The 16,889-nt window shown below is 47.1% G+C and overlaps 1 protein-coding gene across 1 annotated transcript in view; it reads right to left on the bottom strand.

The window, feature by feature from the left end:
* Positions 1 to 16,889, bottom strand: part of LOC147114173 (ganglioside GM2 activator-like) — a 48,042-nt gene that overhangs the window by 9,224 nt on the left and 21,929 nt on the right. The window contains exon 2 of the mRNA XM_085994062.1: positions 1,092 to 1,253. Coding sequence (XP_085850188.1) covers positions 1,092 to 1,253 — 162 coding nt within the window. The remainder of the gene's footprint in view (positions 1 to 1,091; positions 1,254 to 16,889) is intronic.

Raw genomic sequence — 16,889 nt, 5'->3', positions numbered from 1 at the left:
GTGAGTAAGTGCCGCTTGATAGCACTGTCGATGATACCTTCCATCACTTTGCTGATGATTGAGAGTAGACTGATGAGGTGGTAATTGGCCAGTTTGGATTTGTCCTGCTTTTTGTGGACAGGACATACCTGGGCAGTTTTCCACATAGTCGGATAGATGCCAGTGTTGTAGCTGTACTGGAACAGCGTGGCTAAAGGAGCAGCTAGTTCTGGAGCACAAGTCTTCAGCACGATAGCCGGGATGTTGTCAGGGCTCATAGCCTTTGCCGTATCCAGTGCACTCAGTCGATTCTTGGTATCACGTGGAGTGAATCAAATTGGCTGAAGGCTGGCTTCTGTGATGGTGGGGACCTCAGGAGGAGGCCGATATGGATCATCCACTTGGTACTTCTGGCTGAATATGGTTGCAAACGCTTCAGCCTTGACTTTCGCACTCATATGCTGGGCTCCACCATCATTGAGGATGGGGACATTCATGGAGCCTCTTCCCATTAGTTGTTTAATGGTCCACCACCATTCACGACTGGATGTGGCAGGACTGCAGAGCTTTGATCTGATCCGTTGATTGTGGGATCGCTTGGCCCTGTCTATAGCATGCAGCTTCTGCTTTTTAGCATGCATGTAGTCCTGTGTTGCAGCTTCCCCAGGTTGGCACCTCATTTTTAGGTATGCCTGGTGCTGCTCCTGCCATGCTCTTCTACACTCCTTATTGAACCAGGGTTGGGCTCATGATAGCGTATGTTCTACATGAGGTATGTGAGATAAAGCGTGCTCTACATTGGGCTTACGATAGAACATGTTCTGTATCAGCCATGTGTGACAGATCATGGTCTGCATCAGACACGTGTGACAGCATGTTCTACACTATGCAATTTGGAATGTATTTACATTTGATGTTAAAGCAGGATAATTAATAGTGATACAGAAGTAATGATAGGGAGGACGTGATAAATGATTGTTAAGAGAGGCTGTGATAGAGAGGCCGTGAAAGAGAAGCAGTGAAATACTAGCTGTGACAAAGAATCAGTAAAAAACAAGTGATGACAGATTAACAAAGATGGAGAATACTATAGGATGAAGAATTGGGGATACCTTCAGTGGGACAACGAGGTTGACTGAGGTAGTGGCCACAGCCCTGGCTTGAAGAATTCCTGGAATGTTAACTGGATCTGGTTGAATGGAAAGATTCTTAATTATGCCCGGATCCTTCCCACCTCCACAGTTGTCCCAGGAAAATGTTCCAACTTTTAAAATCTGTAAAATGCAAAACAAATCATTGGAAAAGGACTGAAACATTTTAGCATCAAAAATAGCACAATAGACAGATAAGAAACCAGGCAGTGAGTTACATAGATAAAAAGAGAGGCACAGGAATGGAAAGAGATAGCAAACCATATTTTCAGTGAAGCCCAGGTAAGAGCTTCTGTCAGTTAATACCACTCAGGCCTCTGAGTCAGAGGTTGTGGGTTCAAGCTAATACCTGAGCTAGGCTAGTACTTTATTGCAGTACTGCGGGAGCATTACATTGTTGGAGGTGCCATCCCTCAACCAACAAAATGAAAAACAGATAATTTGGTTATTCAATTGCTGTTCATGGGACTGTGCTGTCTGAAAACTGGTTGTTGCATTTACCTACATAATCACAGTGATTGCACTTTAAAAAAAATCCACCAGTTGTAAAATGCTTTGGGATATCTTGAGGATGTGAAGGACATGATATAAATGCAAGATTGCTTCTCCTTTATGAATGCTTAGCATGCTTCTACTACATTGCACTATTTTTGGGCTTGCACCCCATAGAGAAAGAAGGACTTGCATTTATATAGCACCTTTCACAACCTCAGTATGTCCCAAAGTGCTTTTCAACCAATGAAGCGCTTTTGAAGTGTAGTCACTGTTGTAATGTAGGAAACGCGGCAGCAAATTTGCGCACATCAGGGTTCCACAAACAGCAATTTGATAATGACCAGCTAATCTGTTTTAGTGATGTTGATTGAGGGATAAATATTGGCCAGGGCACCGGAGAGAGCGCCCCTGCTCTTCTTCAAAATAGTGCCATAGGATCTTTTCCGCCCACCCGAGAGGGCAGACGGGGCCTCGGTTTAACATCTCATCCGAAAGATGGCACCTCCGACAGTTCAGCACTGGAGTGTCAGCCTAGATTTTGTGATCAAATCTCTGGAGTTTTTTTTTAATTCACTTATGGGATCTGGGCGTCGCTGGCAAGGCCAGCATTTATTGTTGATCCCTAGTAGGCCATAGCGGTTTAATGCATCTTTCACATAAACCAGACTATGACAGCAAAAAGCTATTTTGCAAACATTAGCATTTTGCCCTGAATTTCTATGTCTGTTACCTTTCCTTCCTTTAAGTGTTTCAAGAAGTCACCTCAGAGTCAGAAAGTCGTGGTTCAAGCACCACTCCAGACACTTGAGCACATAATCCAGTCTGATAAGAAGGGCAGGGGAGTTGCCTGCCCAACATTTATCCCTCAGACAACATCACTAAAACTGTTGATCTGGTCATTGATCTGAATGCTGTTTGTGGGACCTTGCTGTGTGCAAATTGTCTGCGGCTTTTGCCTACATTACAACAGTGAATGCACTTTAAAACCGTTTCAATGACTATGAAGCATTTTGGGATGTCCAAGGATGTGAAAGGTGCTATATAGGATCTAAATTAAAAAGCAGGACTTCGAGGGTAATAATCCCTGGATTATTGCCCGAGCCACGTGCAAATTGGCATAGAAGCAGACAGATCAGGAGAATTAACACGTAGCTAAAGGACTGGTGTGGGAAAGAGGGCTTCCTTTTCATGGGACACCGGCACCAGTCCTGGGACAGGAAGGAGCTGTACCAATGGGATAGGCTCCACCTGAACTGGGATGGGACCCCGGTCCTAGTGGAAAGGGTAAATAGGAAAGTGGCAAATGCTTCAAACTAGTAAGATGGAGGGAGGGATCTACAAGAAACGTAACCAGCCTAAATATAAACAAAACAGGAAAAGAGAGCATAGGAAAGAATAACGTAAGGGAGGACATTCATGGCAAGGCAATAAATAGAGTAATAGAACAGGGGGGAGAAATTCAGTATCACCCCATTTGGGGCGCAATTATCGGCCGGGCGCAAAAATTAGCGCCTGGTGCTAATTATCGCCTCTGACTGCAAACTTGGCTTTTATCGCCCCTGGAGATGATTGGAGTGCTAAATCAGGCGATACACACCTCTCTTAAGGCGCAAAGGCCAAGGAGCGAGGCGTTACCTCAGAGCGCTGGCGAAGCTCATGTGATGTCAGTCAGCAATGGAACACAGACACAATGGCGCCAGCCAGTTCTTAAAGGGGAGGGTTGATCTTGCTCTCCATCCACATCCTGCTCATTGCAGCCTTGAATCTCGGCCTGGAGAGACCTGTACATCAAATCTGCTGGAAAGAACAATGGAGAGGCCCAGGGAAAGAGCTCAGAGTGCAGCCCCCACAGTCTCTTCTAAATCGATACAAGGAAGGGCAAATAAAAATGAACCTGCAAAGTGCTGCTCAGTACCCAAAACTCCTTCACACAGTGTAGAATCTCTCCAGAAGTCTCTCTCTCTCTCTCAGAATGCATGGTGCAAAAATGTCACCAACAAAAAAAGGCAGGAAGCGGTCGCCTTTAAATAGCGCTCCCCCAGTCCCTTCCTGACTGCAAAACGCTCCCCTCAACCTGTCATCACTAGCGGCAGGTGGTAAGGCAGGGGGCGCCACTCAATATCCGGTCCGGGGCGCCACCGGGGCGTTGCACACTCGACTGACGTCACGATCTGCCGGCGCCGGAGATCGTGGCGGTAGTGTTTAGCACCACTGCAAAATGTCTAGTTAATTTCCTGAGTGGCGCAAACAACGCCGCGCACGGGCAATAGTTGATTTGTGCCCCATTAGCACCCTCTTAAGGCACTAATGGGAGGCGCAAACCAACTGAATTTTTCCCCCAGATGTCTAAAAAGATGGTTAGGCATAAAGTGAGAGGAAATCCTATTAAAAATGAGTTAAGCTGTCTGTATAGCAATGCACACAGTGTCCGTAATAAAACAGGGGAGCTGGAAGCAATCATACATTGCGAGGAACCAGACATAGCAGGGATTACTGAGACATGGCTATAGAAAAAGCAGGACAGGGAATTAAACATTGCAGAGTATAACGTATTTAGAAAAGGGATAAACCAGGGAATTACAGGCCAGTAAGCCTAACATCAGTGGTAGGGAAATTATTGGAAAAAATTCTGAGGGACAGAATTAGTCTCCACGTGGAGAGGGAAGGATTAATCAAGGAAAGTCAGCATGGCTTTGTCAGGGGGAGATCATGTCTGACCAATTTGATTGAATTTTTTGAGGGGTGACTAGGTGTGTGGATGAGGGTAGTGCAGTTGATGTAGTCTACATGGACTTCAGTAAGGCTTTTGAAAAAGTCCCACATGGGAGGCTGGTCAAGAAGGTAAGAGCTCATGGGATCCAGGGCAATTTGGCACATTGGATCCAAAATTGGCTTCGTGGCAGGAGGCAGAGGGTGATGGTCAAATGTTGTTTTTGTGACTGGAAGCCTGTGTCCAGTGGTGTACCGCAGTGATCGGTGCTGGGTCCTTTGCTGTTTGTAGTGTACATTAATGATTTAGATATGAATGTAGGCTCGCAGATGACACAAAAATTGGTGGAGTGGTAAATAGCGAGGAGGGAAGCCTCAGGCTACAGGATGATATAGATGGGATGGTCAGATGGGCAGAACAGTGGCAAATGGAATTTAATGCTGAAAAGTGTGAGGTGATGCATTTTGGGAGGATTAACAAGGCAAGGGAATACACAATGAATGGTAGGACCCTAGGAAGGACAGAGGATCAGAGGGACCTTGGTGTGCATGTACATAGATCCCTGAAGGCAGCAGGACAGGTAGATAAGGTGGTTAAAAAGGCATATGGATTACTTGCCTTCATTAGCCGAGGCATAGAATGTAGTGTATGTGCCTTTAAGAGCCCCCTGTGTACTGTAATGCTGGTAATGGCCACTCGGGCTATATAAGCCTGTATATTGTGTTGTATCAGTTAGTTCCCCTCCAGACTTTGTTCAGTAAACACCTGTGAAACCAACTCCTGTCTTCAGTGTCTCTATTAACACACGGGCACAACACAGAATATAAGAGAAGAGAAGTTATGATGGAGCTGTACAAAACGCTAGTTAGGCCACAGCTGGAATAGTGTGTGCAATTCCAGTCGCCACACTATAGGAAGGATGTGATTGCATTGGAGAGGGTGCAGAGGCGATTCACCAGGATGTTACCTGGGCTGGAGCGTTTCAGCTAAGAAGAGAGACTGGACAGGCTGGGGTTGTTTTCCTTAGAGGGGGGACCTGATTGAGGTGTACAAAATTATGAGGGGCATAGATAGGGTAGATAGAAAGGAACTTTTCCCCTTAGTAGAGGGGTCAATAGCCAGGGGCATAGTTTCAAGATAAGGGACAGGAGGTTTAGAGGGGATTTGAGGAAAAACTTTTTCACCCAAAGTGTGTTTGGAATCTGGAACTCACTGCTTGAAAGGGTGGTAGAGGCAGGAACCCTCACAACATTCAAGAAGAATTTAGATGAGCACTTGAAACGCCATAGCATACAAGGCTACGGACCAAGTGCTGGAAAATGGGATTAGAATAGACAGGGCTTGATGGCCGGCGCGGACACAATAGGCTGAAGGGCCTCTTTCTGTGTTGTATAACTCTAAGGGGGAAAAATTCAGTTGGTTTGCGCCTCCAGTTAGCGTTTTAAGAGGGCACTAATGGGGCGCAAAGTAACTAGCGCCCAGGCGAGGCGATATCTGCGCCTCTCGCGGAATTGACCGGACATTTTGCGGCGGCGCTAAACAATACCACCCGATCTCCTGCGCACGCAGATCTTGATGTCATTCGAGTGTGCAATCCCCCTGTGACGCCCCGGAACAGAAATTGAGAGGCACCCCCCTCCTTTCCGCCTGGCGCAACCAACGGCAGTTAGACTGGAACGCTTCCCAGTCGCTGTGGGGCTGCGGGGGGGGGGGGGCACTATTTAAAGGGGGCCTCTTCTTGGCTTTCTGTGTGGTAGACATTTTTGCACCACTCGTTCTGAGGAGGAACCGGGCCGAGCGAGGCACCGGAGAGAAGGAGAGCGAGCAGCAACAGGATTAGACCCAGACCGGGAGGAGCGGCCCGAGCCAGCCAAAAAGGCGAGTGGAGAGGTAGGGGTGCCGGATCGGGTCGGGACTGTCGGGCCTGGAGAGCGAGCAAGCCCGGGGCCTGAAACCCGAGAAACTCCGGGGTCGGAGAAACTCGGACAAACACCGGGCCGGGCGGGGACTGCACAGCCGAGCCGAGGGGCTGGGACCAGGGCAGAAGCCCGGAGAGAGAGCAAGCCCGGGGCCTGAAACCCGAGAAACTCCGGGGTCGGAGAAACTCGGACAAACACCGGGCCGGGCCGGGACTGCACAGCCGAGCCGAGGGGCTGGGACCAGAGCAGAAACAGCCTGAGACCGACGCGAGGAGAGAGAGGAAAACTCCGGGTCCGGAGGAAAAAAGCTTTACCTAGATCTACCTAAATTTACTTAACCTAGAAAAAGAACAACAAACCCGCGAGAAAAAAGGAATAGAAACCCGAGAGAAACGATAAACAACCCGAACCAGGAACCTGTGAGAGAGAGAGAGAGAAACTTTTAAGAGCAGCTATATCAAAGATGAACCCCTGAAAAACTCTCAATTTTGGACCTAAAAGTGGGATAAGGTGGAACACGACACAAAAAAGAGAAAAAAAGTTATCTACCTGAGACAAAACAAATGACTACAATGAGCAGGGAAATGAAATATCCTGAGCAATGCACAAAAAATAAAGCAAAGGAAAAACACAAGGACATAACACTAAAAAGTAACCCAGAGGTCCTCTACGTTGACTATACCACACACAAAGGGATTAAGACGAAGAACAACCTCATATTCTACACCGACTCCGTTCCCGCATGGAAGGAGACTTTACAAAAATACTACGCATACGTCTCCAGCGAAGGTATTGGCAGTGGAGGCAGACTGAAAATATGTAAAGATGGAAATCTAGATAAAGATGACCCCCTGCTAACCATAAGCTACTACAACAAAAAAGGAAAGATCATGATACAGGGGAATGTAGAAAATCTGGACTCCTTCGAAAAGGAATTCCCCCAGTTGAAAACTAAGGCAGACACAAATAGGACCAATGGCCAGGAGGCAAAAGAGAGTCGAACAGAGGATGATGAGAACCAAGCGGAGGAAGAAGAAGAGAGTCCAGCAGAGACACGCACCTCCCTAACCATCTCCACCCCTCCCACACCTCTCAACGCAAACAAACTGCTGAAAGAGAGTCTGTCCAAACTAGAACTCGAATTCAACGAATACAGAGAAACACAGACCAAGAACTGGACGGAGGAACTCAAACAGCTGAAAACGGAAAACGAGTCCACCATCCACAAGCTGATAAAGACCGTAGAGGAACAAAGAAATAAGATCAAAGAACTCCATACCCAGCTAAACAAAATGATAGAGGCCGTAGAAAGGCTCAGCAGGCAACACAAACCTCCTAAGGTCCAAAAAACAACACACACAAGGACACAGAACCCGTCGGATGCCACCCCACACGAGGACACACCGAAAGCCACAAACCCCGCTCCTGCCACACAGCTTATCCCAGAAACCCAGCCAACAACCAGCCCTCAGTCAAGTCCTGCCCAGACTACCGCTACCCAGTCCTCACACACAGGGACACAGAACCCGTCAGATGCCCCCCCACACGAGGACACACCGAAAGCCTCAAACCCTGCTCCTGCCACACAACATATCCCAGAAACCCAGCCAACAACCAGCCATCAGTCGAGTCCTGCCCAGACTACTGCTACCCAGTCTGAAAAACCAGCCCCTCAGGCGGTCCTGCTGACCGACTCCAACGGAAAGTTTCTGGACCCCCAGAGGCTGTTCCCAGGTCATCAAGTCCTGAAAAAATGGTGCAGCAACACAGACCATGCAATGAGGATCCTGAACAAAGAATCCCTTGGAAGCCCCAAATGGCTTGTGATCCACACAGGAACAAACGACCTACGCACCCTACAGGAAGGCACTGCTAGGGCGGTGAGCAGGATGGCGGAAAAGGCCAGCAAGGAATTCCCCGAGGCGCGGATCGTGATCTCCACACTACTGCCCAGAAAGGACACCCCAGCCTATATAATCCACAACACCAACAGGGAGATCGACACGAGATGTTCTGTCTTCCCCAACGTCTACTTGGCCCATCATCCAAACATCAACACAAGGGACCTCTATGATGAAATACATCTACTCAAACAGCGGATGTGGGTCTTCGCAAGAAACCTCATAAACACTGCCAAAAGACGCAGCCCTCCCACCCCCTCTACCATTGGGAGCCGTAACCCAAACAGGACCACCAATGTCCCCCACCCCCCTTTACAAAACCAACAACAGAACCGTGCTTTTATACCTGACCCAAGACCCCCCTCTAGACCACAGACTGTAGACCAAGAACTGAGAAAGATCATGACGATGCTGAACAGCCTGATAGAAAGCCGGAGAAATTATTAATATTGTTATTTATCATTATCATTATTGTTATCTTATCAGTATTATTACTATTATTAGATAGATATATGTGCATGCCTCATGAAATTTATACTAAATCATCATTTAGCATTATAGAAAATAGTGTTCCCACACGCATCCCACAAAATAGGTCCATTTTATTTCGTTTTATTGAACTATATAAATGCGTTCTTTCCACATAAGCTGCTGGAATATCCAGGGCCTCCGCTCCTCAACTTTTGGGATGAAGAGTACAGACCCTGAATTCCTAAAAGCTATAAAAGACATTGATATAATTGTGTTAACAGAAACATGGTGCCAAAAGGACATGCCGACCCACTGTCCTCCAATGTACCATGAAATCATTGTGCCCTCAGTAAAGAACACTAAGACACGCAAGGGCAGAACCTCCGGGGGAATCCTGGTGTGGTATAAAGGAGAACTGAACAAACACATCTCACCGATAAAACAGGGAAAATCACACGTATGGCTAAAATTAGATAAAAATATAGGAATAGCAAAAAACGATGTTTACTTATGTGCGATCTACATACCTCCAATAGAATCGCCATATTTTGAAGAGGAGATATTTGACACTCTCCACATGGAAATCAGCCATTTCCAGGCCCAAGGAAAGGTGCTACTATGTGGGGACCTAAATGCAAGGACAGGATGTGAACCTGACTTCATAGACCCACAGGGCAACAACCATGTGTTTGGCCAGACCCCTCTATATGTCACACCAGCCATCGCAAACCGAAACAACCTCGATTGTGTAATAAATAAAAGCGGTAGGGAGGTAGTGCAACTCTGCCGAGCCTTAGGCCTGTACATAGTTAACGGTAGGTTCAGAGGGGACTCCTTAGGGAGACTCACATATTCCTCAACTCTTGGGTCTAGTGTGGTGGATTATACAATCACTGACCTGGACCCCTGCGATATCAACGCATTCACTGTCAGGCAGCAATCCCCCCTCTCAGACCATAACCAAATAAATGTGTACCTTAAACTTTCTGCCCAAACTACAGACACAAAAAAGGAACCCATTAAGCTACATAAAATAAACCAGACATACAGATGGGCCCCAGACAGTGGAGATAAATTCATCACAGCACTAAATTCACCTGATCTCACAAGTAAAATTTCAAAATTTAAAGAAAATCTATATGAGATCACCAGAGATGGTGTAAACATGGCCATAGAGGATATAAATATGATCTTCCATGAGGCAGCTGTAAAAGCCGACCTCGTGAAACAGAAGAGGAAGAGTCACAAAAGACAAAATAAAAATAAGAAATGGTTTGACCACGAATGCAAAAATGCCAGAAAAGACCTGAGAAAAATATCAAACCAAAAGCATCGGCAACCAAACAATCCGGACCTACGTACTAGATACAATGAAACCCTCAAAAGATATAAACACACCATTAGGAACAAAACACAAAACTATACCCACAAAATACTCGAAGAAATTGAAAACTCCACCAATCCAAAACAATTCTGGGAAATGTGGAATAACCTGAGTACAACACAATTGCAAGCATTACCAATCCAAGATGGCGACATCTGGAGAACACATTTTGAAAACCTCTACAAAGACATCCCAATAAACGAAACAAACCCAAGTCAACATCAGGTCACAGAAAAACTCCACACATTAGAAGCAACAATTAAAGACAACCAAAACCCTCTAGACTCCCCAATCATATGGAAAGAACTGGCCACAAAAACAAAATCTCTCCACCTAAAGAAAGCCTGTGGCCCAGACAACATCAAAAATGAAATGCTCAAGTTCAGCAATATGGAGATGCAGGGTGCGGTACTCAAATTATTCAACATCATATTACGTTCAGGCTGTTTTCCCGATATCTGGTGCCAAGGACTAATCTCCCCCATATATAAAAGCGGAAACAAATCAGACCCAAATAACTACCGCGGCATCTGTGTCAACAGTTGTCTAGGGAAGTTATTCTGCAGTATTCTAAACAGTAGATTACTTGATTTTCTTAACAAACATAATATCCTCAGAAAAAACCAAATAGGCTTTCTTCCAAAACACCGCACCGCCGACCATATCTATACCCTTCACACCCTCATTGAAAAACATATACACCAAACAAAAAATGGGAAAATATTCGCCTGTTTCATCGACTTCAAGAAAGCCTTTGGGCTAGATTTTCAGTTGCTTGCGCCAGCAGTTAGCGCCTTAAGAGAAGTGATTTTCGGGCGCTATGCGTGTAGCGCCTGGGCGCAGCGCAGTTTGCGCCCCGCCCCAAATTAAGTTGCCCGTTAGCGCCGGCGCAAAGTTTAGCGGCCGCCCGGATGCGCGCGCAGAAAATGACGTCACATCCTCGTGCAACGCCCTTTGGCCGCCCCGAATCCAAACTTCAGTCGGACCGCCCCATTGTGCGCCTGGCGTCCAGAGCGTTTGTAAAATGGAACGCAACACACCCTGGGGAGCGCAAATTAAAGGGCACTCGTACAAAAGGCACTCTGCATGTGTTGTGTGGAAGTAAGCTGTGTGTTGTTCTGAACGGTCTATTTATGTTTCTGGGCACCAATCACCAATCACTCCTCCTCCTCCTCCTCCTCCTCCTCCTCCTCCTCCTCCTCCTCCTCCTCCTCCTCCTCCTCCCCGTTTCTCCCCAGACTTTGCATTTGAAAAATACATGCACCCTTCCCCTTTAAGAGCTCACTGGCACCAGAGTGTCTGCCGTGCGCTGCGCCCGAGCTCGGGTGTTGCGCTCTCCACCGCCGGCTTAGCGCCTAAAGATACTAGTGGAACGCCTCTTTTAGCGCTCCACCAACCTCTTAGGGCGAAGCCACTGAATTTCCGGCAACGGGGCGCTACTTTGGGGCGGGCGATAACTTCGGGCGGGCGCTAAGCTTAGCGCCCCAAAACTGTCTATACTGAAAATCTAGCCCTATGACTCTATATGGCACGAAGGGCTCTATTATAAACTTCTTCAGTGTGGAATAGGGGGCAAAGTCTATGACCTTATTAAATCAATGTATCTGAAAAACAAATGCGGGGTCAAAATTGGAGACAAACGCACCGATTTCTTCACCCAGAGAAGAGGCGTCCGACAGGGCTGCAATTTGAGCCCGACCCTGTTCAACATATACATAAATGAATTAGCAGACATGCTGGAGCAAAGCGAGTCACCAGGTCTCCGTCTCCTTGATGGAGAAGTGAAATCCCTGTTCTATGCGGACGACCTGGTTCTGCTGTCTCCCACAGAACAGGGATTACAGCAACAACTAGACCTACTCGACAAATACTGCCAAAATTGGGCTCTAACAGTAAATCTAAAGAAAACCAACATCATGATTTTTCAAAAAAGGCCCAGATGTCAGGAAAACAAATACCAATTTACCCTCAGTGATACCGCTATAGGACACACTATGAGCTACACCTACCTTGGTCTAACTATTACAGCATCAGGGAGCTTCAGCATAGCAGTGAATGCACTAAAAGAAAAAGCCCGAAGAGCCCTATATGCAATAAAAAGAAAATTCTACAACATCCAAATCCCAATCAAAATCTGGCTCAAAATATTTGACAGCATAATCCTGCCCATTGCACTGTACGGTAGTGAAGTATGGGGCCCGCTAAATCACCAAAGCTACACTAAATGGGAAAAACACACAATAGAAGCCCTACATGCAGAATTCTGCCGAAGCATCCTTCGCACCCAAAGAAAAACGCCAACAAATGCATGCAGAGCCGAACTAGGCAGATACCCACTGATAATAAACATCCAAAAACGAGCACTAAACTTCCTAAATCACCTCAAATCTAGCTCCCCAGACACCCTTCATTTCAAAGCCTTTCAGACCCAAGAGCTAAACCCAGAAAAGAGTCCCCTGAGTCAGCTGCTACTGAAACTAAGTACTCAGCTGGACCCTGACCAGCCCCAGACCAACACAGCCGTCCAAACACCAATCCGAGTGAACCAAATCATTAAACAATGCAAAGAAACCTACCTGGAACATTGGAACAAAGTAACCGAAAGCCAAAGCAGATTAGAATGTTACCGGGCCCTAAAAAGAGATTATAAACTGGCAGACTACCTCACGACCATCAGAGACACAAAACAGAGACAGACCCTCACCAGGTACAGACTAAGCGACCACCAACTGGAAATTGAAAAAGGCAGATACAAGAAATCCTGGCAGCCTAGAGAGAATAGAATATGCGATCAATGTCTGGCCGGCGAGGTTGAAACAGAAATGCATTTCCTCCTAAAATGCGAAAAATTCAACACATCAAGAAACATATTATTCAACAAGCTAAGCCAAACAACCCCAGATTTCAAGGAATTGGATGACCTGTCAAAATTGAGATTAGTCCTGGGAGAAGGAGACAGACCATACCTTGGGGCCAAATATGTAACAACATGTCACAACCTGAGGACTGTTTAAAAGTAAGACTGTTTAAAATTAATATTGTTAAAAGTAATATTGTATGTACCCAACAAATGTCAAATCGATTGACACCTACAGAATGTTGGAAAACTGTACCTTTTTGCTATGTAAGCTTTGGCAATATGGTTCTCTGTAAACTTTCATGCCAATAAAGCATTTGAATTGGAATTGGAATTGGAATTGGAATTGGAGAGAGAGAGAGATTTTGAGAGAGACAAAGAGAGAAAGAGAGACTTCTGCATTGAGTCAACGCTGTTTGAAGAAGTTTTGGCTTCTGACCATAACTTTGCAGGTACTTTGGTTTTTGACCTTCATTACTTTGATTGCCAAGAGACTATGGGGGCTGCACTAATTGGGGCGTTGTCCTGCGCCAGCAGATTCGGAGGCCAAAGAGACGCAGAGAGAGAATGGAAATCATGGCCAGATGGAGGAGGGCCAACAGACCTCTGTACAGGAGACCTTACCCTCCCAGGGTATTTTGCCAACAATTCTCATACATTAATATTTCTGATGAGCAGTGTTTGCGAAGGCTGCGCTTCAGCAAGGAGGTGGTCACTGAGCTCTGCCACCTGCTGCAACCAGATCTGCAGCCTCAACTGAGGAGCAGGACGTCTCTGTCGGTGGTGTAGTGTATGTAACTGTTCTACCTTTAAGAGAACTATTGTATGTAACCGTTCACCTTTAAGAGAACTATTTTAGGTGTGGCACTACTTTATCTTGGCTGCTGTATACTGTAATACCGACGGTGACCACACCGGTATATAAGTGCTGTGTCAGGATTTATTGGGCAGATTCGCCCTGACCTTCGAATAGTAAAGTCCTGTTAAAGTTACTCTTGTAGTCTGTGTATTAATTCGCCATAATACCTACAGACTTTACAGTGGCGACGAGTTCGATCTTACCCTGCGGCAACAATACTTCCGAAGCAGTTAACGAGCGTCGAGAAGAGGCACCCGCCCTCGTCGTTCTGCTGAGGGAAAACTCGAGTCTGCAGAGCAAGGAAGAAGGAAGAATTCAGACATGAAGCCTTCCATCAGCAACAGGCACTGATTGTCCCTTCTGCCACGGTGGTGAGTGAGCCGATCAGCACGAGAAGCAAGTCGGCCACGGTGACTGTGAGTAAAGGGAAAATAAAAAAATAAACGGAGGATAAGGGCGGTGAACTCGACCACGGTCGGGGGAAAGGAGCCGGACAGAAGTCGGGCCCAGAGGCGCTGAGACTGGGGCAGCGTGGAGCACGGAAGCCGCGGTACAAGCGGGCTGGGAGACGCAACGGCGTCGTGAGACAGCTAGACCGCGACCGGCGAAAAAGGCCGGGCAGCTACCGAGGCCACGAGGCGCTGCGACCGGGATCGTAAGGCGCGGGAAGATATAAAAATAAATAAACCGCGGGGAACTCAGCCGCAGCCGGGGAGGAAAGCACCGGACTGCGAGAGGGCTGGGAGGTGCGATTGGAGTGAAAAAGGCCGGGCAGCGACCGAGGCCACGAAGCGCTGCAACCGGGATCGTAAGGCCCGGGAAGATATGAAAATAAATAAATCACGGAGAACTCAGCCGCAGCCGGGGAGGAAAGCACCGGACTGCGAGAGGGCTGGGAGGCGCGATTGGAAGCCGCTGAGGGAGAGACAGAGCCCGAGCGAGCGGGAGAGACAGAGCCCGAGCGAGGGAGACTGAGCGAGATCCAGCCAGCGGCTGAAACTGTTCGCCGTCAACGGGTTGTACCCAGCGCCGGTTGCCCTGCCGAGAAAAGGGAACAACAGAGCCCGAGCGAGGGAGACTGAGCGAGATCCAGCCCAGCGGCTGAAACTGTTCGCCGTCAACGGGTTGTACCCAGCGCCGGTTGCCCTGCCGAGAAAAGGGAACAAGGAACGCACTGAAGCTGACGCGCAGGCTGCGAACCCCGAAAGCCAACGGTCGTCGCCCGAGGGAAAAGCTTACCCCTCCCGCCAGGGGAAGAAACGCGGGAAGCTGCCAGTAGGCGGGGAAGACGACAGAAGCGGGAAACCGCCATTTTGAAAGTGGGCGGGGGAAGAAGACAAGCGCGGGAAACCGCCATTTTGAAAAAAAAAAAGTTAAAGAAAAATTTTGTGTTTGTTTCGCAGAAAGATAGTGAGAGATAGTGAAGATGCCTAAGCATGGTAACATCAACAACTTTGATTCCGAGGTGGAAGATTGGGCCACGTACGTAGAACGTATCGAGATATATTGTGAGGCCAATACGATAGCAGATGATGATAAAGCTCTCACCTTATTAAACGCAATGGGGGCAAAGACATACAGGCTATTGAAGCATCTTCTATCACCAGCTAAACCGGCGGATCAGACTTTCGCTAATATTGTTGCTGTCCTGAAGGATCATTTGAACCCCACACCACTGATGTTGGCGGAACGATTCAAATTCTATGCGAGAACGCAACGGAAAGAGGAAAGCAACGCGGAATACTTGGTCGAACTGCGTAGACTAGCAAAATACTGCCAGTTTGGGGAAAATCTGACAGAGGCATTGAGAGACAAGTTCGTGTGCGGGTTGTCGAAGGAAGGAACACAAAAGCGTTTGCTAGAAGAGAACGATTTCACACTTGATAAGGCTGTCCTTATTGCAGCATCGCATGAAGCCGCAGCGAGAGGCACAGCGGAAATGCAGCTGAAGGCAGCGGTACTCAGTGTGGATCAAATTACTTCGGGTACATCGAAATGTTATCGTTGTGGGAAGACAACACACGACCAGAACCAATGCTGGTTTAAAAACCAGGAATGTAGAAAATGTGGCAAACTTGGTCACATAGCTAAGGTATGCCGGTCAGGAAAGAAGACCAACAACAACAACAAAAAGTCACCGCAGGAAAAGTACCATAAGGTACACAAGGTGGCTGAGAAGAGTTCAGATGAACAGAATTCGGATTCAGACCCAACCATTCAGGAACTGGGTAGTCTGAGAATTCACAATGTGAGTAAGGAAGCTGACCTGCAAACTATCTGGGTCTTGCTAAAAATAGCCGGAGTCCAAGTGAAAATGGAATTGGACACAGGATCAGCCCTATCAGTCATAAATCGAAGGGATTACAACCGGCTATTCTCACACATACCCTTGAGAGATACCAAGATCGTATTGCAGACATACACGGGGCAGAAAGTATACCCCATGGGAAAGATAAAAGTCAAGGTGAGAGACAGGGGCAAAGAACACCAAGGAATGTATTTATATGTACTACCTGAGGGAGGTCCACCACTTCTGGGACGGGAGTGGACCTGGGAAATAAACATGGAATGGCACTACCTAAAAGCAATAGCGAGTGAGAACTCGGTGAAGACAATCAGCTCAGACTCTGAAACGAATGACGATAAGACCAGCCCAGGTGCGAAAGACAAGTTTAAAATGGACTTGCTGACTAAGGTTGGAAAAACGAAGGAGTGCATAAATGCTTATGCTTCAGAGGAGAACAAAGTTTCAGAACAGAATTCCACTGAACAACAACAACATAGTTTGACAGAGAATTCTGAGTCTGTCCAGTTTACAGATATGCACAATTCTGAGGAACACCGGGTTCGAACTCAACTCCATTTCAAATTACAACAGCAATTAGAACAATTGAGTTGCCGTCTCGAACAAGAGATGAAAGCAATGAAAAAGTTCTGTGACACAGAGTGGGAGAACCTGGAAAGACAACAGAAACAGCTGATGGAGAAAAAGGAGCAGGAGCACACAAACCGTCGGGGCAAGGAGGCCAAACGAATCAAAGCTGATTCGGTTTCAGAAGGTGCGTGCTTTAATCTGGTGGAGCAAGAGGTTCAGCAACTGAAAGCGCTCGTTAGCGGATTGCAGGCAGAAAAGACTGATTTGGTCGCCATGAACTCCGAGCTC

The sequence above is a fragment of the Somniosus microcephalus genome, chromosome 8 (genome assembly GCF_052327205.1).
Source record: "Somniosus microcephalus isolate GS21.2 chromosome 8, FLI_Smic_1.0, whole genome shotgun sequence".
NCBI classification, from domain to species: Eukaryota; Metazoa; Chordata; class Chondrichthyes; order Squaliformes; family Somniosidae; genus Somniosus; species Somniosus microcephalus.
Note: the sequence above shows the minus strand (reverse complement) of the source record. Positions and strands in the feature narration are given on the sequence as shown.